Source organism: Rhinatrema bivittatum, chromosome 16, assembly GCF_901001135.1.
Source record: "Rhinatrema bivittatum chromosome 16, aRhiBiv1.1, whole genome shotgun sequence".
NCBI classification, from domain to species: domain Eukaryota; kingdom Metazoa; phylum Chordata; class Amphibia; order Gymnophiona; family Rhinatrematidae; genus Rhinatrema; species Rhinatrema bivittatum.
The window spans coordinates 65708951-65734437 of record NC_042630.1 but is presented as its reverse complement, the minus strand read 5'-3'; the positions used below and the strand labels follow the sequence as shown (position 1 = coordinate 65734437).

The following is a 25487-nucleotide window of genomic DNA, read 5'->3' as shown; positions in this document are numbered from 1 at the left end:
TCTGCAGTAAATTGCATAACTGTAAAGACTGTCAACTTACTCCACGGGGGTGGGAAGCCCTCTGATTAAATCAGGCCTGCACCTCCTGCCAGGCCCTCCTTAGGCGGGGGTAGTGTGTCCTGTGTCCAGGTATGGGGAAGAGGCACCTTTCTTTCTCCACCACCAGGGACGCAAGCAGAGATAGGTCCCTGGTGGTGAAATTTGGCCGCTTCCCCCTGCCAGCCATTTTGCATACACTGAAGGAGCAGGAAGTCCCTCCCTCACGTTCGTGTGTGCATGGGGAGCTCGCAAAGGCATGATGTGCACAAATACCCACAATGTGCACAACGGATGCACACAAGTCACGGATGAAACAAGCGCACATATGTGCACAAATGCGCAAACTTTATAAAATACATGCCTCCCGCAATGCATTGAGCCCTGCGCGTGTTTATAACCATGCGCACACATCTTTTAAAATCTACCCCTTTATGTTTTCTTATTGTAATAACTCACCGTAGGGTTTATCATTCTGCTATATGATGGCCCATAGGGAAAAAAGGGTCACTGGCAAATGTATACAGCTGGCCACATCGCGGTGGCGCGATTTTGCCTTTCGCGGTTGCGAGTAGGCCACACACTTTTGCCCTCACTGTGCCATGTGAAAAGGTGGTATAATTTCCTGCAGTACTGCCAGTGATAGAAATGAAGGCAGAAGAAGACCAAAAAAAGCCCATCCAGTCTGCCCAGCAAGCTTTCGCACTTTTTTTTTTCTCATACTTATCTGTTACTCTTGGCCCTTAGTAACCTTTTGGTTCTATTTCCCTTCCACCCCGCCATTAATATAGAGAGCAGTGTTGGAACTGCATCTAAGTGAAATAGCTTAATTAGTTAGGGGTATTAACCACCGCAATAAGCAAGCTACACCCATGCTTATTTGTTTACCCAGACTATATAATTCAGTCATTGGTCGTTGTCTGTATAGATCCCCTTTTCTTCATTCCCCCCTGCCTTTGAAGCAGAGAGCTATGCTGGCTTTGCATTGAGAGTGAAATATCAGACTTACTCCCCTGCCGTTGAAGCAGAGAGCTATGCTGGATATGTGTGAAGTGTCAAACTTCCTCACCTGCCGTTGAAGCAGAGAGCTATGCTGGATATGCATTGAAAGTGAAGTATCAGTCTTTCTCCCCTGCCATTGAAGCAGTGATAATGTGGAAAACATTATTGTTCACAGCACTGCCGGGCCATAGCCCTGCCCAAACCCACCCACACTCCTTCCCTCCCCCTGATTTAAATTTTAGCACCGAGATGCGGTCGGTATCGCGTACATTAGGTCCTTGTCACGTGTTTCTTAATGACCCTGTCAATTAAGTATCACATCTATTCACAATTTTTAGGCTCAGAAAAATGTGTGCTTACATTGGGTATATGATAATAGATACACTATGAGGTTAATTTAGCAAAAGTTTGAATCAAGTGTGCAGTAGCATCAATTGAAAAGGTTTCAGGTCTAGTCTGAGACAGAATTTTCTAACCTTGTTTTCATTTGTAGCTCAACCAATACATTAAAAATGTTCACTTTAAAACCCCTGATGGATATGAGATCTTCTTTGATGAGAAAGGGAATGTGCCAGTTCACTATGACATCATAAACTGGCTCCTGCTCCCCAATGGCTTATTCATCAGCAGCAGTGTTGGAAATTTTAAATTATCAGAATCAACTGGCCAGCAGCTCTTTGTGAACCAAAGTGTCATCTTATGGAATCCGTACTTTACCGAGGTTTGGCATTTTATATTCTGTTCTCATTAGACTATGTATTGCATTCTGTTTAAATAATCATATCATCATAAGATACCAGCTTTATGTCAAATCATCATTCATGCTTTTCCAACAAGAGCCCAAAGCATGTTACAGGTTCTATTGCAGATATTTAAAATCCAATATGCAAATCTCAGAATGATTTAGTGCAATAGAGGTTCAAATCAGAGTGCAGGTGATTATACAGAAGTATATCAGATATATCAAATACTGTTTGTGAAAACAGCAAGTTTAGTAGAGTGGGCCTAGGGTTTATATATCCATATATATTTATGGAGATTAGATTATACAGGATTAATGTTATACAGGGCTTCAACGGTTTATGTTTTTACCAGTTTTCAGAAGGATGGGAGATCTGGGATGAGTCTGTTTGGTGCTAGGGCATTTTATATGGCTGGGGCTGATCTTTTTTCTGGTGTTAGACATTAAGCTTGTGCTCTGAGGGTCTTTTAGGGTGCAGGATCAGGTAGGGGATTCGAGATGGGATTGTGGACGGAAGGGGAAAGGGGAGAGGGTGAGGATTAGAAAAAGACCAAGGGATTTTTTTTTCAGAATTTGAAGAGGGGTTGAGTGGGTGGGGACACCCTTGGACTCTTTTCAGGGTTGGAGGGCAGATTTGGGCAATAATGTGAGTAATTTAGTAGGGTGGGTGATGGGGGAATGGGACTGGATGCCAATAAGGATTTACAAAAATGTTATTTGCATCTTATCTTGCTGTTTGTTTGTCTGCAGTTCAGAAAACACTCAAACAGTATAGGAAGATTTTATAGGTGGTCCAAAAACGGGCTATCAAAATATTGAGTCTACACCAAAAGCTCCATGAGATATGACGCAGATATCTAAATATGTGCACCCTGGCATACAAATGAGAAAGCATAGCATGTTTCTTATTCATTTATTCAATGCTCATTAAAAGAAGAAACCAATCCCCATTTAGAACTAGTGACCCAATCTCAGTTCAAAAGTGGGGAGTTGTTCCTTCTATGAAAGTAAAATGCACACATTAATAAGAAGTAGCTGTAGACTAGTCTACTAGTCTTTTGCATCGAGTGTCACATGTATGATTTTTTACCCACCGGTGAGAAGTTGTACATGTGCATGCGATGCAAAGAGCTCCTGGCTCTCAGAGAACGAGTCCGATCTCTGGAGGCTAGAGTGGCAGACCTGGAGGAGCTGAGGGAGACAGAGAGGTATATAGATGAGACCTTCAGGGACATAGTAGTCCAGTCCCAACTTCAGACTGGCAGCCCTGGTGCTGCCTTGGAGGAAGAAGGTCTCATAATGGGAGAGCACCAACCAGATGTAGGAGGAAAGGATCCTGTAGCAAGGACCTGCTCTCTAGGTGATGCATTGTCCTTTCGCACTGAGGATATCTCCCCAAGGCCTACTGCCCAGGAGGGAAGGGTTAGGTCGGCCGTCATAGTTGGTGATTCGATTATTAGGAATGTAGATAGCTGGGTGGCGGGTGGGCGTGAGGATCGCCTGGTAACATGCCTACCTGGTGCGAAGGTGGCGGACCTCACGCGTCACCTAGGTAGGATTTTAGACAGTGCTGGGGAGGAGCCGGCTGTCGTGGTACACGTGGGCACCAACGACATAGGAAAATGTGGGAGGGAGGTTCTGGAAGCCAAATTTAGGCTCTTAGGTAGAAAGATTAAATCCAGAACCTCCAGGGTAGCATTCTCTGAAATGCTCCCTGTTCCACGCGCAGGTCACCAGAGGCAGGCAGAGCTCCGGAGTCTCAATGCGTGGATGAGACGATGGTGCAAGGAAGAGGGATACAGTTTTGTAAGGAACTGGGGAACCTTTTGGGGAAGGGGGAGTCTCTTCCGAAGGGATGGGCTCCACCTTAACCAGGGTGGAACCAGACTGCTGGCGCTAACCTTTAAAAAAGAGATTTTTAACTAGAACAAAGGGGAAAGCCGACAGTCGCTCAGCAGCGCATGGTTCGGAGAGATGTATCTTTAAAGGATACTAATGATGCATTAGAATTAGGGCATCCCGACAGTGAGGTACCAATAATTAGAAAAGTAGTCCAAGTGCCTGTAACTAAAAACTCACCTGAGCTAAAAAATTCTAACTTATCCCTATCAATTAAAAAGCAGAATGAAAATACAAACAAAAAACAAACTTTGAAATGTTTGTATGCTAATGCCAGAAGTCTAAGAAGTAAGATGGGAGAATTAGAATGTATAGCAGTAAATGATGACATAGACTTAATTGGCATCTCAGAGACATGGTGGAAAGAGGATAACCAATGGGACAGTGCTATACCGGGGTACAAATTATATCGCAATGACAGAGAGGAGCAGTCGGGAGGAGGTGTGGCACTTTATGTCCGGGATGGCATAGAGTCCAACAGGATAAACATCCTGCATGAGACTAAATACAAAATTGAATCTTTATGGGTAGAAATCCCTTGTGTATCAGGGAAGACTACAGTGATAGGGGTATACTACCGTCCACCTGGTCAAGATGGTGAGATGGACAGTGAAATGCTAAGAGAAATTAGGGAAGCTAACCAAATTGGTAGTGCAGTAATAATGGGAGACTTCAATTACCCCAATATAGACTGGGTAAATGTATCATCGGGTCACGCTAGAGAGATAACGTTCCTGGATGGAATAAATGATAGCTTTATGGAGCAATTGGTTCAGGAACCGACGAGAGAGGGAGCAATTTTAGATCTAATTCTCAGTGGAGCACAGGACTTGGTGAGAGAGGTAACGGTGGTGGGGCCGCTTGGCAATAGTGATCATAATATGATCAAATTTGATTTAATGACTGGAAAAGGAACAGTGTGCAAATCCAAGGCTCTCGTGCTAAACTTTCAAAAGGGAAACTTTGATAAATGAGAAAAATTGTTAGAAAAAAACTGAAAGGAGCAGCTACAAAAGTAAAAAATGTCCAAGAGGCGTGGTCATTGTTAAAAAATACCATTCTAGAAGCACAGTCCAGATGTATTCCACACATTAAGAAAGGTGGAAAGAAGGCAAAACGATTACCGACATGGTTAAAAGGGGAGGTGAAAGAAGCTATTTTAGCCAAAAGATCTTCATTCAAAAATTGGAAGAAGGATCCAACAGAAGAAAATAGGATAAAGCATAAACATTGGCAAGTTAAATGTAAGACATTGATAAGACAGGCTAAGAGAGAATTCGAAAATAAGTTGGCTGTAGAGGCAAAAACTCACAGTAAAAACTTTTTTAAATATATCCGAAGCAGAAAGCCTGTGAGGGAGTCAGTTGGACCGTTAGATGATCGAGGGGTTAAAGGGGCACTTAGAGAAGATAAGGCCATCGCGGAAAGATTAAATGATTTCTTTGCTTCGGTGTTTACTGAAGAGGATGTTGGGGAGGTACCCGTAATAGAGAAGGTTTTCATGGGTAATGATTCAGATGGACTGAATCAAATCACGGTGAACCTAGAAGATGTGGTAGGCCTGATTGACAAACTGAAGAGTAGTAAATCACCTGGACCGGATGGTATACACCCCAGAGTTCTGAAGGAACTAAAAAATGAAATTTCAGACCTATTAGTAAAAATTTGTAACTTATCATTAAAATCATCCATTGTAACTAAAGACTGGAGGATAGCAAATGTAACCCCAATATTTAAAAAAGGCTCCAGGGGCGATCCGGGAAACTACAGACCGGTTAGCCTGACTTCAGTGCCAGGAAAAATAGTGGAAAGTGTTCTAAACATCAAAATCACAGAACATATAGAAAGACATGGTTTAATGGAACAAAGTCAGCATGGCTTTACCCAGGGCAAGTCTTGCCTCACAAATCTGCTTCACTTTTTTGAAGGAGTTAATAAACATGTGGATAAAGGTGAACCGGTAGATATAGTATACTTGGATTTTCAGAAGGCGTTTGACAAAATTCCTCATGAGAGGCTTCTAGGAAAAGTAAAAAGTCATGGGATAGGTGGCGATGTCCTTTCGTGGATTGCAAACTGGCTAAAAGACAGGAAACAGAGTGTAGGATTAAATGGGCAATTTTCTCAGTGGAAGGGAGTGGACAGTGGAGTGCCTCAGGGATCTGTATTGGGACCCTTACTGTTCAATATATTTATAAATGATCTGGAAAGAAATACGACGAGTGAGATAATCAAATTTGCAGATGACACAAAATTGTGCAGAGTAGTTAAATCACAAGCAGATTGTGATAAATTGCAGGAAGACCTTGTGAGACTGGAAAATTGGGCATCCAAATGGCAGATGAAATTTAATGTGGATAAGTGCAAGGTGATGCATATAGGGAAAAATAACCCATGCTATAATTACACGAAGTTGGGTTCCATATTAGGTGCTACAACCCAAGAAAAAGATCTAGGCGTCATAGTGGATAACACATTGAAATTGTCGGTTCAGTGTGCTGCGGCAGTCAAAAAAGCAAACAGAATGTTGGGAATTATTAGAAAAGGAATGATGAATAAAACGGAAAATGTCATAATGCCTCTCTATCGCTCCATGGTGAGACCGCACCTTGAATACTGTTTACAATTCTGGTCGCCGCATCTCAAAAAAGATATAATTGCGATGGAGAAGGTACAGAGAAGGGCTACCAAAATGATAAGGGGAATGGAACAACTCCCCTATGAGGAAAGACTAAAGAGGTTAGGACTTTTCAGCTTGGAGAAGAGACGACTGAGGGGGGATATGATAGAGGTGTTTAAAATCATGAGAGGTCTAGAACGGGTAGATGTGAATCGGTTATTTACTCTTTCGGATAGTAGAAAGACTAGGGGGCATTCCATGAAGTTAGCATGGGGCACATTTAAAACTAATCTGAGAAAGTTCTTTTTTACTCAACGCACAATTAAACTCTGGAATTTGTTGCCAGAGAATGTGGTTCGTGCAGTTAGTATAGCTGTGTTTAAAAAAGGATTGGATAAGTTCTTGGAGGAGAAGTCCATTACCTGCTATTAAGTTCACTTAGGGGCGGATTTTCAGAGCCCTGCTCACGTAAATCCGCCCAAAACCGGGCGGATTTACGCGAGCAGGGCCCTGCGCACCGGGAAGCCTATTTTACATAGGCCTCCCGGCGCGCGCAGAGCCCCAGGACTCGCGTAAGTCCCGGGGTTCTCGGAGGGGGGCGTGTCGGGGGCGGGCCCGGTCGTTGCGGCGTTTCGGGGGCGTGTCGGCAGCGTTTTGGGGGCGGGTACGGGGGCGTGGCTATGGTCCGGGGGCGTGGCCGCGCCCTCCGTACCCGCCCCCAGGTCGCGGCCCAGCGCGCAGGAGGCCCGCTGTCGCGCGGGGATTTACGCCTCCCTCTGGGAGGCGTAAATCCACCGACAAAGGTAAGGGGGGGTTTAGACAGGGCCGGGCGGGTGGGTTAGGTAGGGGAAGGGGGGGGAAGGTGAGGGGAGGGCAAAGGAAAGTTCCCTCCGAGGCCGCTCCGATTTCGGAGCGGCCTTGGAGGGAATGGGGTAGGCTGCGCGGCTCGGCGCGCGCCAGCTATACAAAATTCATAGCCTTGCGCGCGCCGATCCAGGATTTTAGTGGATACGCGCAGCTCCGCGCATATCTACTAAAATCCAGCGTACTTTTGTTTGCGCCTGGAGCGCAAACAAAAGTAGGCTATTCGCGCGCCTTTTAAAATCCGCCCCTTAGAGAATAGCCACTGCCATTAGCAATGGTTACATGGAATAGACTTAGTTTTTGGGTACTTGCCAGGTTCTTATGGCCTGGATTGGCCACTGTTGGAAACAGGATGCTGGGCTTGATGGACCCTTGGTCTGACCCAGTATGGCATTTTCTTATGTTCTTTTGTTCTTATGACTAAGCCTTCTACTGGCAGCAGTAGAAATGCTGCACTGGAGCAGGGATGAGCTGGATGAGCAGAGGATCATTCCTAGTAGGATGAGCAGAGGATCATTCCTAGTAGGCTGTTGAGAAGTGGTAGTTATGCTGGGAGAAGCAATGGGGGTGATGGCAGCAATATTTATTGTTCCCTCAGGTTTTTGGCTAGGATTCAAACCAATATCTTTTATATCTATTGGGCTGCTGATGGTGAGAGGGAAATTGGAGCTTTTGGTGAGTTGGAAGTCTTTCCAGATTGATTTCTCCTATTCAGCACTCTGTTTTTTCATGTAAAATTGTCAGACAATTGTAATTTTGGACCAATCTGAACTAAAGTCAAGTTTAGCATGGATGCACATGCCAAATTTCATGCAAATTATGCACTACTTTTGCCTATGAGTACCGACTGATAGAGAGATGGATGGACCTGTGATTGAAAACAGCTGGAGCAAATGAAATATACCTAAAACGAAGATATATAGCATTAAACAAAATATCTTCCCCTCTGGTAAAAAAATCATAATGTAAAAGAAACCTTATTCTTAGTATCTTTGAGTCGCTTTGATAAAGCAGAAATTAAGGACCTATGCTCATCTAAAATGAATGTGCATGCTGAATAAATTGAGGCCTTTCTTTTTTCATTAAATCTTAAATAAAATATGCTTCCACCCCCTCTCCCTCAAATTTTTGACTTTTTCATTTCAGCAAATAGCATATACTATTTTCAGAAAAAAAAAACAATCAAATTTAAATGACCCCGCCTTCCCCCCCACCACCAAAAATTAAGTTCAGCCATAAAATTGTCCAATATTTTACCTGTACATCACTATCAGACCTGCTCTTTTTACTGGGAAGAATTTGAGGACTTTGCAGTTAATACACTGGGAGGGTAATACCTTAACTGTGCACCTGGGTAAAGCCTAGGGATGTTCAGTCATTTAAAAAGAAAGCACAGGCTGAAACAAATGAGGTCCCATTCATTTCTTTCTCTGGACTCCTCCATTTTCTTTGGGTCCCACAAGAGAGGAATCCTATGTATTTCATTTATTTTGTTTCCCATTCATTTCTATAGCCCTTTGATGTTTTTGGACCATAAGAATCAATGGGGTAGATTTTAAAAATTTGCGCAATCGCATACTTTTGTTCGCGCACCAGGCGTGAACAAACGTACGCTGGATTTTATAAGATATGTGCGTAGCTGCGCGTATCTTATAAAATCCAGGGTCGGCGCGCGCAAGGGGGTGCACATTTGTGCAACCTGCGCGCGCCGAGCCCAGCGCGCACTGCCTTTTCCCTCCAAGGCCGCTCCAATTTCGGAGCGGCCTCGGAGGGAACTTTCCTTCGCCCTCCCCCCACCTTCCCCTCTCTTCCCCTACCTAATCCACCCCCCCGGCCCTATCTAAACCCCCCCCCTTACCTTTGTTGCTCGATTTACGCCTGCTAAAGTCAGATGTAAATCTGCGCGCGCCAGCGGGCTGCTGGCGAGCCATCACCCGACCCAGGGGCTGGTCCGGAGGCCTCAACCATGCCCCCGGGCCGACGCCACGCCCCTGGGCCCGCCCCCGAAACTCCACATCATTTCGGGAACGCCCCCGACACGCCCCCTCCCCGCCTCTTTTACGAAGCCCCGGGACTTACACGCGTCCCGGGGCTCTGTGCACGCCGGCGGCCTATGCAAAATAGGCCGCCGGCACGCGAGGGCCCTGCGCGCGTAAATCCGGCCAGATTTACACGTGCAGGGCATTTAAAATCCGCCCCAATGCGTGTAAAGTTAAGTAACTTTAGTGATAAGCCCTTCCCTGCGAGTCATATCTGATCTCACTGGCAGGACATGTAGTCAAGAAGACCATAGATAAGGCATATCACAATGAAGCATTTTTCCAAGTAAGCTGATTGGTGCAATCTGTATCAAGTGACACTAAGCCTATTGTTTGAAAATACGCAAGAAGCGCTGCACATTTCTTCTATGGATGTTGCTGCAAAAGACACTATTTCAGCTCTCACAGAGTTACATTTTCATTTCAAAACCATCTTTTTTTCTGCTGATAGTCTGGGCTGCATTTATTTCACTCATCCCACTGGGATAGTGAGAAGAAAGAGGCAGTCAGTACCAGCCAGCAGTAGCACTCAGTTAATGATTTTTCTCTTCCCTTAGGGAGGGGTGGAAGCAGGATCTGGGTGTGGGTGGGAGAGAGTGGGGAAGTTGCTGTATTTCTTTTTTCTCTATCTGGGCACTCTAGAAGGTGAACACTGTACAGAGACTAAATCATATAGACTCCTGTTTGTTTAATTAAACTGGAATGGTTTGTCCATCAATCAGAATGAAGAAATACAGGCAGAACTGAGCCATGCAGATGACTATTTTCATGTTCTGAGCGTGATAATTGTTTCAGAAGGCAGAGAGAATGAAAGTTGCACCTGAAAATCAACCTCACAACTTACCAAGAAAACCACAATGAGGGGGGAAACCATTCTGAATGTGACTAAAGTTCCAATCAGAAAGCAAATTTCACAAGGAACCCAGAATTCCCACCAATAGCAAAATCAAGCTCAAGTAGAGAATACAAATAAAAGCTCATGTGACAAATTATGCTGACAACAGACCTTTATCTTGTACTATATCTGTCGTGGCAAGTACTTCCTCAGGAAAAGAGACATCTCCCATGTCATTCTGCCCTGCTGCAGTACCATTTATGCTACATGTCTGGGGGTCTTTATAACACTCAGACTCGCTGCTATACCCAAACTTTATACCTAGAGGTATGTCCATTTATTTATTTATTTAACAGCTTTTTTTTTACCGACATTTGTGGGTACATCATATCGGTTTACAATGAACTAAGAGAAATACAGTGAACAGGGAGGGGGGGGGGGGAATGACAACAAAGAGGGGATAAACAAGGCAAAGGCATAATGGGTGCAAATAACAAGAAATATAAAGAATATAATGGTGCATAGTAGAAACAGAATATAAGCTAACACAAAGATATCATAAAATAATTGACATAATAATGATGACATTGTGGGGAGATCGAAAGGAGGAACTGGAAGACCTATGCTGGGAATGACTGTTTAAAAAGCCAGGTCTTGAGCTTTTTCCTGAATTTGAACTGGCAGGGCTCAGTGCGGAGTGCGGTGGGGAGAGCATTCCAATGGGTGGGTCCTGCAACACAAAGGGCTCGCTCTCTCGTGGTGGTGAGATGAGCATTCTTGAGGGAGGGGGTGTGGAGGGTAGCTTTGTGGGGTTTTTATAGTGGTGCAGTTGTGGAGGATGAAACACATTGGCTCCTCAAGCCAATTGGAATTGTGAGTGTATAAAGTTTTGTGGATAATTGTGAGAGTTTTGAAGAGGATACGTGAGGGTATGGGGAGCCAATGAAGTCCTTTGAGGACAGGTGTTTTAGGGTCAGATTTTCTCTATTAGTGAGGGTTCTAGCTTCCACATTCTGTAGCATTTGAAGTAGTTTGATAGTGGCATATGTGAGGCCCAAAAGTAGGGAATTGCAATAGTCCATTTTTGGCCAGATGGTTGCTTGTATGACAGTGCGGAGAACATGTGCAAAGAATAGGGGCTTGAGTTTCTTCATAACATTGAGCTTGTAGAAACCTTCGTTTAGAACTGTGCTGATGTGCTTTCTGAAGTTCAGCTGATGGTCAATCATGACACCAATATCATGTATAAAAGGCTGTATGGAAGTCGAATTGGGCAAGGGGATGCTTGAAAGGGCTAGCTTAGGATTTTGTGGGTTTGATATGATCAGCAGCTTTGTTTTTGTAGTGTTGAGTGATAAGTGGAGGTTTGTGAGGAGGGTAGTTATGGAAGAGAGGCATTTCTCCCAAACTTTTAATGACTTGGTGATGGATTATTGTATGGGTATGAGGACTTGGACAACATCAGCATATATGAAAAATTTGAGTCCTAGGCTAGAAAGGAGATGGCAGAGGGGAAATAGGTATATATTGAGAGTGGAGCAGAGTGAAGATCTTTGTGGGATGTCTTGGGCGAGGGAGATTATGGGAGGATTCAGAATTTCCTATTTTTACAGTGCATTGCCTGTTGGATAGGTAGGATGTGAACCAGAGGTGGGCTGACCCTGAGACACCTATGTCGGAGAGGCGAGAAAGGAGGAGGTTGTGGCTGATAGTGTCAAAGGCAGAGGGGATGTCAAGGAGGGCAAGGATATAACATTGACCATGGTCTGTACCTTTCAGGAGGGTGTCTGATAGAGCAAGTAATAGCATTTCTGTGTTGAAGTGCTTACGAAAACAAAATTGGGATGGTTGTAGAATGTAATGGGTGTCAAGGTAATCTGTGAGTTCGGCATTAACCACCTTTTCCATGATTTTAGCTATAAAGGGCAAGTTAGAGATGGGGCGGTAGTTGGAGGGATTCTTGGGGTCAAGGGTAGGTTTCTTGAGGAGGGGTTTGGCCATTGTTGAGGAGCGCTAGGAGAGCGATCACACTCCTGGGAGATGTTGTGTCCTTGGGCAGTGACTCGACCCCAGAGGAGCTCCAAGGAGGTGCCGCGGTAGGCGAGGCATGCCCGAGCATGGGTTGGAGAGGAGCGAGGCTGGATTGAAGACTAGAGACACTGACCCTCCTCCGGACCTGCACGCTTTGGAAGACCCAACAATGCAATGTTGGTCTTGTGAACAGTCCTCCGACCGTTCCCAGCCCTTTCTGACCTGCTGCAGGGTACGGCACGAAGCGGCAGGCCAGATGGAGTCCAGGGCAGTGAAGACTGGAACATGGATGCAGACGAGACTCAGAAACAAGGAAGACTCAGGCACAGACGTGGACTCAGGAACGAGGTACTGGAAGTGCAGACGTGGACTCAGGAACGAGGTACTGGAAGTACAGACGTAGAATCAGGAATGAGGTACTGGAAATGGAGGTGAGGACTCAGGAACGAGGTATAATACATACAGGAGACTCAAGGGCAAGGTACGAGACTGAAAACATGAAGCGCCCTACTCAGCCCACCCATGGGGCTGATCACTGACCACAACATGGGTTACCGCAGGATACCAGGCTTTCAGAAGGTTCAGGAACAGGGTAAGGATTACTTGAAGACTCAGAAACGAGGTACATGGCTTGCATCACGAAGCCCCCTACTCAGCCTGCCTGTGGGCTGGTCATGGACCACGACATGGCTTGCCGCGAGGTACCAGGACATTTTGAAGACACAGGAGCAAGGTGCTAGCTTTCAGGAGATTCAAGAACAAGTTACTTGGCTTTCAGGCAAATTCAGGAACAAGGTAAGGACTTCTTGGAGACTCAGAAACGAGGTACATGGCTTGCATCACAAAGTGCCCTACTCAGCCCACCCGTGGGGCTGGTCACGGACCACGACATGGCTTGCCGCAAGGTACCAGGACATTTTGAAGACACAGGAACAAGGTGCTAGCTTTCAGGAGATTCAAGAACAAGGTACTTAGCTTTCAGGCGAATTCAGGAACAAGGTACAAGGCTTGCATCATCTGGGCTGGAACATGGATTAGGATAGGATTATGGATTATGGATAGGAAGACGGACCTCAGGGCAGGAACATGAACAGGCAAACATCAGGGCTGGTACAGCAGGCAGACATCAGGACTGGACGAGTAACTCCGACAGAGAACAAGGAACACAGGACCTTGCAGAAGTGCTGGAACACAGACAACTCCTGGAGCGAAGGATCTCAGGAGTGACCAACTCCTTGCGAAGGCAAAGTTAGACTGGACGCTGAGCCCTTTTGTAGGGCTGATGAGGACAACGCCCAGGGTCAGCAGAGGGCCACACCTGGCTGGCCCTTGAAGAGGAGGAGAGATGCACGCGCCCGCGCCCTTGGAAGCTGGAGAGAAGAGCTGGAAGCTGGTGACGTCCTCAGCCACGTGGAAGGCCCAGGGAAGCAGCGGAGCAGCCCTGGGCTGGAGCTGGGTGAAGGCAGGTCGCTGGAGCAGCTCTCAGCCGCAAGGACTGAAGCAGGAAGAAGCAGAGAGAGGTAAGGCTGGCTGCAGGGGAAGCAGGGAGCTGTGAGAGGCTGCAGGCATCGATAGGGATGGCTCCCTGCTGGGCGAGGACCCGGGTTGAAGCAGGCACCGGCAGGGACGGTCTCCCTGCCGGCTGAAGATCCCGTCAGTGAGGCAGGACATCGGGGGAGAGCTGGGGCAGCAGCAGCCATCCCAGCTGCATGGAGGAGCTCCCGGCAGCATGGAAACAGCTGCGGGGATGGCCCCAGCTGATTCAGGGTAGCAGCAGTGTCAGTAGCCTGATTGGCCACGAAGGTAAGAGCCTGCCCGCGCTCCTCGCGGGCAGGATCGCAACAGTACCCCCCCTTCTCAAAGCCCCCCCCCTCAAGCCTCTTGTCAACATCTTGAGAAGAAGGCGATATTCCAATACCATCAGGGGCAATCAAGGATCCAAGGTCAAAGCTGGAATTTCTTGGTGAGTAACTGTAGTGAGAAGAATACTGGAGCAGAAGACAAGGCAGAAGTGGTCAAGGTCCAGGCAAGACAAAAACATAGAACACGGAATGCTGAAGGCGTAGGTCAGGCAGGATGCTGAACCACAAGATGGCATCTTGGTTCAAGGATCAAGTGGCAGAGGCAAGACTCCTTCCAAGACTCGACTTGAATGGAGGTCCTAAGACTTAAGACTGAAGCAGTAGTGCAGGGTGGAGTAACAAGGTGGAGATTAGCCGTTGAGTTGATGGTTCTAGGAACTTAGCAGTTTAGTGGCTCACGGTTTGTGCAAGGAGTCAAGGTAGCTGTTTGAGCTGTGGCAAGTAGAGGTGTAGAAGTCTCAACATGATGGCAGGCATCCCAAGGTTGTTCAAAGATATATGCTAGGAATTTTGATGACGGAACGACTTGGCAGACTTCCTAGCCGCTTGAATGCATCGAGGAGTGGACTTTGGTAGCACTGGAGGCTGGAAGGTGTCCCACCGTAGGTTTAAGTTGGCTTCGAAGTATGGTGGAACACTCGGTGTTGGATACCAACCAACAGTTCAAGATAACAGGGGGAAGACATTCACCGCTGGTGGTCATGGACGGGATTACACTTGACAAGGAACATTGGGTGACGTCCTTTGGTTGGTGCGCAGATGATGTACCAGTCCCTAGGTGATGTACAGTAAGAGCAGGCGTGACATTCTGGTATGCATAGTTCAGGATGGCAGGTGGACTGCTAGTCACTGCTGGCGGCCATGGCTGGAATTAAGTTTGGCAGAGCAAGTAAGCAGAAGTTCCTTGATTGGTAATAGACTCATTAGTGAAGACATACTGCTGATGTTCAGGTTGGAAAAACTGGCAGCTCAAGTAACTGGTGGTGAGAATCAGGATTAGAGCAGTGTAGAGGATCAAAGGCACAAAAGTTCAGTAACTCCCATCTAGGAGCGAGCCCCAAGACTGGGCAGAATCTTGGTGTTGCTTGGTTAACTGACACTCACACTCGAGTGGTCCCAGGCTGATGGTAGAGATGGACTTCCTCAAGATTGCTTGAGAGCAAGCTGGTAGTAGGATACTTGGAAAGGCACACTTGAACAGGTACCTTTGCTTGGATGGTGAAGCTTGCAGCGGATCCCAGAAGAGGCTGCTGGACTCGCACTCGGGGTGGTGAGTGAGACAAGCATGTGGTAACAGAAGTACTGTAGATGCTGAGCGGGAAGAGCGAAGACATCTGCTGGTTCAGCTGGAAGAGATGACAGACACTCCAGGCCCCATTGGACAGATGACCACAGATGGGGTGCAGGCGCCTCCTGTAGGTTGTCTGGAGAGGTGTACCACAAGCTGGCGTGTAGTAGGCATCTCTAGTAGGATGGTGAACTCAGTGAGTGAGATGCGAGGGAATTCCAGCAGATTAAGCTCTACGGAGTAGGTACTTCTTGCAGGTGAACAAGCATTCTCGGAGGGAAAAAATAAAAATTCTGGACAAGATAGTCGTGCAGCACAGGAACCAGATGCTGCTGCGTGGAAGATGGTGGTGAACTTGGGTGCAGGCACCTCCTGTAGGTCGTACAGCAAGTGTACCCAGGCTAAGCAAAAGTCTCAAGAAGGCACTTGGTGAACCCGGGTGCTAGGCCTCTAGCGATGTGGGAGAAACCAAGAGTTCAAGCAAGCTGGCACCTCCAGCAGGTTGGTAAACACAGCAAAAAAAAGCTGGAACTGAAGTTTTTTGGGTTTCTTTTTCCTTAAAAAAAAATTCCTTTGGCAAAGAAAATCCAGAACTTGGCACAGGCCCATCACAAGGACATGAACGCTGGACACATGGCCTTCACAATCTGTTGAGGAGTACTAGGACAAATCCCACTCCTGGGACTTGTATGTGTCCTTGGGCCGCGGCTCGACCCCAGAGGAGCTCCAAGGAGGTGCCGCGGTAGGCGAGGCATGCCCGAGCATGGGTTGGACAGGAGCGAGGCTGGATTGAAGACTAGAGACACTGACCCTCCTCCGGACCTGCACGCTTCGGAAGACCCAACAACACAATGTTGGTCTTGTGAACAGTCCTCTGACCGTTCCCAGCCCTTTCGGACCTGCCGCAGGGTACGGCACGAAGCGGCAGGCCGGATAGAGGCCAGGGCAGCGAAGACTGGAACATGGATGCAGATGAGACTCAGAAACAAGGAAGACTCAGGCACAGAAGCACCCTACTCAGCCCGCTCGTGGGGCTGGTCACGGACCACGACATGGCTTGCCGCGAGGTTCCAGGACATTTGAATACACAGGAACAAGGTGCTAGCTTTCAGGAGATTCAAGAACAAGGTACTTAGCTTTCAGGCGAATTCAGGAACAAGGTAAGGACTTCTTGGAGACTCAGAAACGAGGTACATGGCTTACATCACAAAGTGCCCTACTCAGCCCGCCCGTGGGGCTGGTCACGGACCACGACATGGCTTGCCGTGAGGTACCAGGACATTTTGAAGACACAGGAACAAGGTGCTAGCTTTCAGGAGATTCAAGAACAAGGTACTTAGCTTTCAGGCAAATTCAGGAACAAGGTACAAGGCTTGCATCATCTGGGCTGGAACATGGATACCGGATAGGAAGACAGACCTCAGGCCAGGAACATGAACAGGCAAACATCAGGGCTGGTACAGCAGGCAGACATCAGGACTGGAACAGTAGGCAGACATCAGGACTGGACGAGGAGCTCCGACAGAGAACAAGGAACACAGGACCTTGCAGAAGTGCTGGAACACAGACAACTCCTGAAGCGAAGGATCTCAGGAGTGACCAACTCCTTGCGAAGGCAAAGTTAGACTGGACGCTGAGCCCTTTTGTAGGGCTGATGAGGACAACGCCCAGGGAGGGGTCAGCAGAGGGCCACACCTGGCTGGCCCTTGAAGAGGATGAGAGAGGCGCACGCCTGTGCCCTAGGAAGCTGGAGAGAAGAGCTGGAAGCTGGTGGCATCCTCAGCCACGTGGAAGGCCCAGGGAAGCAGCGGAGCAGCCCTGGGCTGGAGCTGGGTGAAGGCAGGTCGCTGGAGCAGCTCCCAGCCGCAAGGACTGAAGCAGGAAGAAGCAGAGAGAGATAAGGCTGGCTGCAGGGGAAGCAGGGAGCTGTGAGAGGCTGCAGGCACCGACAGGGACGGCTCCCTGCCGGGTGAGGACCCTGGTTGAAGCATGCACCGGCAGGGACGGTCTCCCTGCCGGCTGAAGACCCCAGCAGTGAGGCCGGACGTCGGGGGAGAGCTGGGGAAGCAGCAGCCATCCCGGCTGCATGGAGGAGCTCCCGGCAGCATGGAAACAGCTGCGGGGATGGCCCCAGCTGATTCAGGGGAAGCAACAGCGTCAGCGGCCCGACTGGCTGCGAAGGTAAGAGCCTGCCCGCGCTCCTCGCGGGCAGGATAGCAACAGCCATGGCATTTTTGAATGCCAAGGGAGAGGGAGCAGTTTATAATATTGGCTAAGGGTTTGGCGATGATATGTGGAATGGTTAACAAGGTTTTTGTAGGGATAGTATCAGAGGGGTGGGTTGCTGGCTTGATTTTTTTTAGTATTGAGTCAATTTCTTTAGTGGTGGTGTTGGCAGTTTTTGGGGGTGGGTTTATAGAAGAGGGGGTGGAGGGAAAACGGCTAAGGATGTTTGCTATTTTGTTGTGAAAAAATTGGATGAGTTCTTCACTTTTACTTTTAGCATCTTCGTCAGTGCTTAGGTGTGGGACAGATTTAGTGAGGTTTGCGAAAGGAGAAAAGCGCTTTGGCATTGAATTTATATTCTTGAATTTTGGTGGCAGTCACATTTCGTCTTCAGGGTGGAGGTTCTATAATTGTGAAGGGCAGATTTCTATATTGAGGCATTTTGTGGGGTAGGGTCTTTGCACCATGTTGTCTCTTTCAGTCGAAGGTCCTTTTTCATTCTTTTTAGCTCAGAGGTGTACCAAGGTTTTTTTGTTTTTTTGGTCTTTGCTAATGAAGGGACATAGTTCATTGGCAATTTTGTTGGTAAGGTTATTCCATGCATCAAGTGCCGAATCAGAAGAACAGTCAAGATCATGAAGAGAATCAGCTAGGGCAGAAATCAATTCCTCTGTGGAGCATGGTTTTCTGAAGATGATAGTATTATGGTGTGATGGGATGTGTGTGGTAGGGGAATTTAAGGAGAAAGGTGCATAAATAAGTGAGTGATATGACCATGGTACTGGGGTACAAGAGGGTGGAGTAGGTGAGTGAATGCAAGAGTTGACAAAGATGAGGTCGAGTGTGTGACCTGCTTTGTGAGTAGGGGATGTGATAAGTTGTCTAAAGCCGATGGTGAGGTGGGAGTTGATGAAAGTTTCACAGGAGGAGGAGAGGGGGAGTGAATCAACATGAAAACTGAAGTCTCCTAATATGATGGCTGGGCTGCCATTACTGATGGAGTCTGCTATGAGTTCTATTAAGGGGGATGGATTATGTTCTAGAAGGCCAGGAGGAGAGTATATAAGGAAAATGTGGATGTTCTGGGGGATTAGTTACATCTCTCATTGTGTTGTTTTGTCCCTTTATCTGTGCCTTAGGGGTTTACCTGTCACCTTTTCTGATTCATTTTCCCTTCATTGTGTTGTAAGATGTTGATGTCACTCTTAGTACCACTTTGCCACTCATGCTGTGTTCAAGGATTCCTGTCACAGTTATCAGTGTACTCTTTTGAAACCTTTGGGTGTTCCTTTCACTCAAGTTTTCTTTTTTGTATTTTTATGCTGGCATGTTTTGTCCTCATAACATAAATGTAAAAAAAGAAAAATATAAATATGTTTCTCTATCCATTGCACCTGCTTTTTTGTTCTGTTATCTTCTATACATTCAAAATCCCAGCCTGGTTCTCCTACCCTGGTGGTTTGTTTGGTTCTAATGATGTGTTTTTTCCAGAAAAAAATATTAGTTAGAAAGAAGAAACACAAGCACAAGAGGAAAGATGCTGAGGAGAAACCATTTTGAAGTTCAGATTGTGCTAAAATATTCTGTAGGGTGAGAACTAATTCAAACTAGAAATTAATAAATGTAAATGCATGAGTTAAGCTACAAAATATGAGAAGAGTTTTCTTATTAAAGCAAAATCACAAGTACTAGGAAAGCCACTCTGAGGAGAAACCATTTTCATTTGTGGCTATAGATTTAATCAGAAAGTACATTTCAGAAGAAACCCACAATGCCACCCAGCAGTTAGATCAAGTTTAAGTAGGGAATGTAATAAAAGCATATATAATGAAACTATTTACCATTCTTTTCTGTTAAATTTGAATGTGACAATTGCCTCCATAGAATGACTGACATCTCCATTATAAATCTGCTTTGATGCTATACCCTTCTTGCTAAACCTTGTTGGTCTATCTGCCACTCAGTCTTGCAGCCATTCCAAAACTTACCCTGGAGTTCATTCTGCTCCTTTGCCTTGCTTCCATACCCTAGACTTTATACCTTGAGGTGTTCCTGCCACACTGGGGTGCAGCTTTGCACCTCTCATGTTGCTTTGGTATTGATCCCACTCTATTTGCTACTTCATCCTTTTATCAGTGCCTTATTTTTTTTCTGTCACCCTATCTGTTTCTTCCCCCTTCATGCCACTTTTGGTGTCACTTTGCCTCTCATGCTGCTTCCAAGGGTCCGTGCTACTTATTGGTGACCTCTTTTAGAGTCTTGGGGTGTTCTTTTCCCTCTTGCTGCTTATTTACTTTTTTTTATTTTATTTATTTCAGTTTTTAAAGTTAACACAAATTATGCTTAACTCAGAAACTGGATGAGCCTTGGAGCACTCCTGCTATTGCTGTTGCCCCTGTTTTGGAGTCTTAGACTATTCATGCCACTTTTGCTGTCACTTTGCCACAGTCTAGGCATCTTGGAGTTCTTTCTTCCTTCTGATAACTTCTTGCTTCATGAGAATTGATGAGAAAACCCCAATTCTGGAGCCCAAAATAGGCTGCAATGCTTCACGGCAAATGAAAAAACAAAAATATTTTTTTGGTGTTTTGAAACTTTTGAAATGAGGTCCTTATGAAATGAATGAACAAACCAAAACAAATTGTTCCTTCTGCACATTCATACCTTTTACACAGACTTTCCCTTAAATTATCTAAGACAACTTATGACCAAACTTTGATTTGGATTCACAGGTAAGTGCGCTGATATGACCAAAAGCTCATCCACAAGATGCAACTTGTGCAGGTGATCTGATATGCATACATTATAATTGAAAGTATGCTCTTACTCCAACCTTGAATGCCTCTTCTTAGTTTGCATAAAAGTACACACAACACTGTGTTGAATGTGGATATTTATATGTACGGAGCTGGATAATTATTAAAACAGTCATTATACACACAAAACTTTAGTTTAGTTTTTTGTTTTTTTTTTGCATAAATGGCTTTGAAAATCATTCCCCAAATGTTCTGGGAACAATAAGAACACAGGGCTCCATTTACTAAGATATTTCCACCTAGATATAAACTGGGAAAAAAGTCCTCATTAGATCTGGCCCTTAGCCCCTCAGAAAAAGAGCCAAATGCTAAAGGTAGAGTACGAATATATTTTTCTCCCTTTTCTGTCCTCAGACTCCACACTCTGTGTGCTCTGAGAGTTGTGTTCCTGGATACAGAAAAGTTCTTCAGAGACTGAAGCCGGTCTGCTGCTTTGATTGCATCCCTTGCTCTGAAGGAGAGTTTTCCAACAAAACAGGTAGATAAAATATAGTTTTTCATATCATACCTGAATATTGAATAACTCCACCAAATGCAAACCAAGATGTGCATCAACTACAAATATACAAACAAACTCAATAGCAAGAAACATATGCTAGATACATCCATGGATTTCTAATTATAATAGGGTAATTGCTTATTAGGGATGTGAATCGTTTTTCTGACTATTGAAAATATCGGAAGATATTTTCAAAGTCGTCAGAATTCGGGGGGCCCCCCGAACCCGATAGGAAAACTCCACAACATTTTTCATGGGGTTCTCTTATCGTTTTGGGGAGGGCAGGAAGAAAGGGCACTTACAAATAAACACCAAACCCACCCTGACCCTTTAAATTTAATTCTTTCATATCTCCCGCCCCCCCCCCCCCCCCCAATTTTTAAAGTACCTGGTGGGCCAGCGGGGTCCCGGGAGTGATCTCCCACTCTCGGGCCGTCGGCTGCCACTAATCAAAATGGCGCCTATGGCCCTTAGCATGTGATAGGGTATCCGTGCCATTGGCCGGCCCCTGTCACATGGTAGGAACAATAGATGGTGCGGTCCCCCGCTGGACCACCAGGTACTTTAAAAATTTGGAGGGGGTCCGGGAGGGTGGGGGATGTAAAAGAATTAAATTTAAAGGGTTGGGGTGTATTTTATTTTTTTTGGCACGACATAGCCGATTAAAATGGGTAAGAATTGCGGGAACAAAGATTTCCCGTGGTTTTTACCTGAACTCAATACCAGAAACCAGTCTGGTACCGATTCACATCCCTATTGTTTATTATCATATAATTTCTCTTTTTTTCTTAAGTGTAATATAATGTTTCTGAATTAGGAAAACATTAGTTTGCAAAGGATAATATATGGGAAAATATTTAAAGCATAACTCTACCAATAAAAGCACCAATAAACAGATAGAGAGACTGAAGGAAAGAATCAGTAGTAGATAGATCTATAAATTATATTATTCATGTTTCAATATTTCTTGGACATAATGTTGAAAATCCTTTCTCGTGTTTCCCTTTTCTTAAAACCTCTTAATTTCTGGAATAACATGTATAAAAATATGATATATTGTTTTTTATAGATGCAGAGAACTGCATGAAGTGCCCTGATGATCAATGGCCCAATGTGCGGAAGGATGGGTGCACCCCAAGAGTCGTGGTCTTCCTGTCATTTGAGGAGCCCTTAGGTGCAGTTTTGGCTTCCATTGCTATTCTCTTCTCCATCATCACTAATGTAATACTGGCAATCTTTATTACATACAAGGACTCACCTGTAGTGAAAGCCAATAACCGGGATCTCAGCTACAGCCTCCTGATCTCCCTCATGCTGTCCTTCCTCTGTTCCTTGGTATTCATTGGATGTCCTGGAAGAGTGACCTGTCTGCTCCGGCAAGTTGCTTTTGGGATCATTTTTACAATTGCAGTTTCTTCTGTTCTAGCAAAAACCATCACTGTTGTCATTGCCTTCAATGCCACCAAGCCCAGCAGCAAGCTAAGGAAGTGGACAGGTACAAGAATCTCCATCTCTCTAATCCTTCTATGCTGCTTGTTGCAAGTTGTGATATGCATTGCATGGCTGCTCATCTCTCCCCCATTCCCAGACTATGACATACAGTATGAACCTGGGAAGATGATCCTACAGTGTAACGAGGGGTCCACCATTGCATTTTATAGTGTGATTGGGTACATTGGCTTCTTGGCTCTTTTAAGTTTCATTGTGGCTTTCCTAGTAAGGAAGTTGCCTGACAGTTTCAATGAGGCCCAGTTTATCACCTTCAGCATGCTGGTGTTTTGTAGTGTTTGGGTCTCCTTCATCCCAGCATACATGAGCACCAAAGGCAAATACATGGTGGCAGTGGAGATCTTTGCCATTCTGGCTTCCAGTGCTGGACTGCTGGGCTGCATCTTCATCCCCAAGTGTTACATTATTCTGCTCAGGCCTGACCTGAACACAAGGGGGCATATAATTGGAAAACAATATTCTAGGAAACCTAAATGACAAAGGACATCTTCAAAATTTCCTTCAGGTTTATATCCCCAAAAATATGGGAATTGCTTTCTAATTTAATCAAAGTAATTTTATTTTACAGTCAATTTGTCTTTGGCTTTCCACAGTAGAACATAAGAAATTGTCGTACTGGGTCAGACCAAGGGTCCATCAAGACCAGCATCCTGTTTCCAACAGTGGCCAATCCAGGATACAAGATCCTGGCAAGTACCCAAACATTAAGTAGATCCCATGCTACTAATCTTAGTAATTGCAGTGGCTATTCTCTAAGACAACTGCACTAACTGCATCCTCTGGCAACAAATTCCAGAGCTAAATTGTGTGTTGAGAGAAAAATAATTTTCTCTGATTAGTTTTAAATGTGCTACTTGCTAACTTCATGGAGTGTTCCCTAGTCCTTCTAGGAAAATACTAGTTAGAAAAAAAAATGAAAGGTGCAGCTGCAAAGGTTAAAAGTGTTCAACAGGCTTGGACATTGTTTAAAAATACAATCCTAGAGGTACAGTCCATATGTATTCCACACATTAAGAAAGGTGGAAAGAAGGCAAAATGATTACCATCATGGTTAAAAGGTGAAGTGAAAGAGGCTATTTTAGCCAAAAAAAATCCTTCAAAAATTGGAAGAAGGATCCATCTGAAGAAAATAGGATAAAACATAAGCATTGTCAAGTTAAGTGTAAAACATTGTTAAGACAGGCGAAGAGAGAATTTGAAATGAAGTTGGCCGTAGAGGCAAAAGCTCATAATAAAAACTTTTTAAAATATATCTGAAACAAGAAACCTGTGAAGGAGTCTGTTGGACCATTAGTTGACCGAGGGGTTAAAGGGGCTCTTAGAGAAGATAAGGCCATTGCAGAAAGATTAAATGAATTCTTTGCTTACTAATAAGGATGTTGGGGAGATACAAGTTCCGGAACATAAGAACATAAGAACATAAGAAAATGCCATACTGGGTCAGACCAAGGGTCCATCAAGCCCAGCATCCTGTTTCCAACAGTGGCCAATCCAGGCCATAAAAACCTGGCAAGTACCCAAAAACTAAGTCTATTCCATGTAACCATTGCTAATGGCAGTGGCTATTCTCTAAGTGAACTTAATAGCAGGTAATGACTTCTCCTCCAAGAACTTATCCAATCCTTTTTTAAACACAGCTATACTAACTGCATGAACCACATTCTCTGGCAACAAATTCCAGAGTTTAATTGTGCGTTGAGTAAAAAAGAACTTTCTCCGATTAGTTTTAAATGTGACCCATGCTAACTTCATGGAGTGCCCCCTAGTCTTTCTACTATCCGAAAGAGTAAATAACCGATTCACATCTACCCGTTCTAGACCTCTCATGATTTTAAACACCTCTATCATATCCCCCCTCAGTCATCTCTTCTCCAAGCTGAAAAGTCCTAACCTCTTTAGTCTTTCCTCATAGGGGAGTTGTTCCATTCCCCTTATCATTTTGGTAGCCCTTCTCTGTACCTTCTCCATTGCAATTATATCTTTTTTGAGATGCAGCAACCAGAATTGTACACAGTATTCAAGGTGCGGTCTCACAATGGAGCGATACAGAGGCATTATGACATTTTCCGTTTTATTCATCATTCCTTTTCTAATAATTCCCAACATTCTGTTTGCTTTTTTGACTGCCGCAGCACACTGCACCGACGATTTCAATGTGTTATCCACTATGACACCTAGATCTCTTTCTTGGGTTGTAGCACCTAATATGGAACCCAACATTGTGTAATTATAGCATGGGTTATTTTTCCCTATATGCATCACCTTGCACTTATCCACATTAAATTTCATCTGCCATTTGGATGCCCAATTTTCCAGCTTCACAAGGACTTCCTGCAATTTATCACAATCTGCTTGTGATTTAACTACTCTGAACAATTTTGTGTCATCTGCAAATTTGATTACCTCACTCGTCGTATTTCTTTCCAGATCATTTATAAATATATTGAAAAGTCTAACTTCAGTTAGTCAGCCTGAGTGACTCACTGCTCCCTTGATTAACAAATGTTGGTCCCTATTCAAACCCAATCACACTACCTCAACACCTTTCCATGGTGAGTAACTGAGCTGAACTATTCAACTTTTTTACTTTGGTATATACTGCTCCTAGCTTATTTCTAGCTTCTGGCTACTTTTTTGTGGGGGTTTTTTTTGTGTTTTTTTTTTTCAATACAATGCACTCAGTTAGTATTAAAACAAACAGTCAGCTCTTTAAAAGTCTGGAGAACACTCAGTTCTGCAGACTTTTAAAAATAAACACACTATCTACTACTACCTTATTGACTGACTAAAAATACAAACAGTCTATTTATTTATTTTTTATTTATTTAATTTTATATACCGACAGCCGTTTGCACATCATGCCGGTTTACAAGTAACTTACAACCATAAGATATATAGGCAGAAGCCTTTACAAATAACAGTAAGCCTTTACAAAAAACAGTCTAACTTGTTTATTCACTGCCTACCTACTGCTACCTTATTGACTGACTAAAAATGCAAAGTCTAACTTGTTTATTCACTGCCTTTCTGACTATTAAAGGCACAAACACACAAACACACTAAATAATATTCCCAAATAGTTAACTTTGCCCCAATACTTTTAAAACAGTCAATGTCCCAAGCAAAAACTTACTGATTCCTTTCAGCCACCAGCAAGGTGATCCTCTCCTCTCAGTGTTTCCACTGGAATGTGAGTTACTGAGCTCTTTCCTAATAATT

At 44.9% G+C, this 25487-nt stretch overlaps 1 protein-coding gene across 1 annotated transcript in view; it reads left to right on the top strand.

The window, feature by feature from the left end:
* LOC115077794 (vomeronasal type-2 receptor 26-like) overlaps positions 1-22745 on the top strand; it is a 65771-nt gene extending 43026 nt beyond the window's left edge. Inside the window, exons 3-5 of the mRNA XM_029580081.1 lie at positions 1532-1759; positions 20615-20738; positions 21829-22745. Of these exons, the coding sequence (XP_029435941.1) occupies positions 1532-1759; positions 20615-20738; positions 21829-22745 (1269 nt within the window). The remainder of the gene's footprint in view (positions 1-1531; positions 1760-20614; positions 20739-21828) is intronic.
* Positions 22746-25487: the final 2742 nt, after the last annotated feature.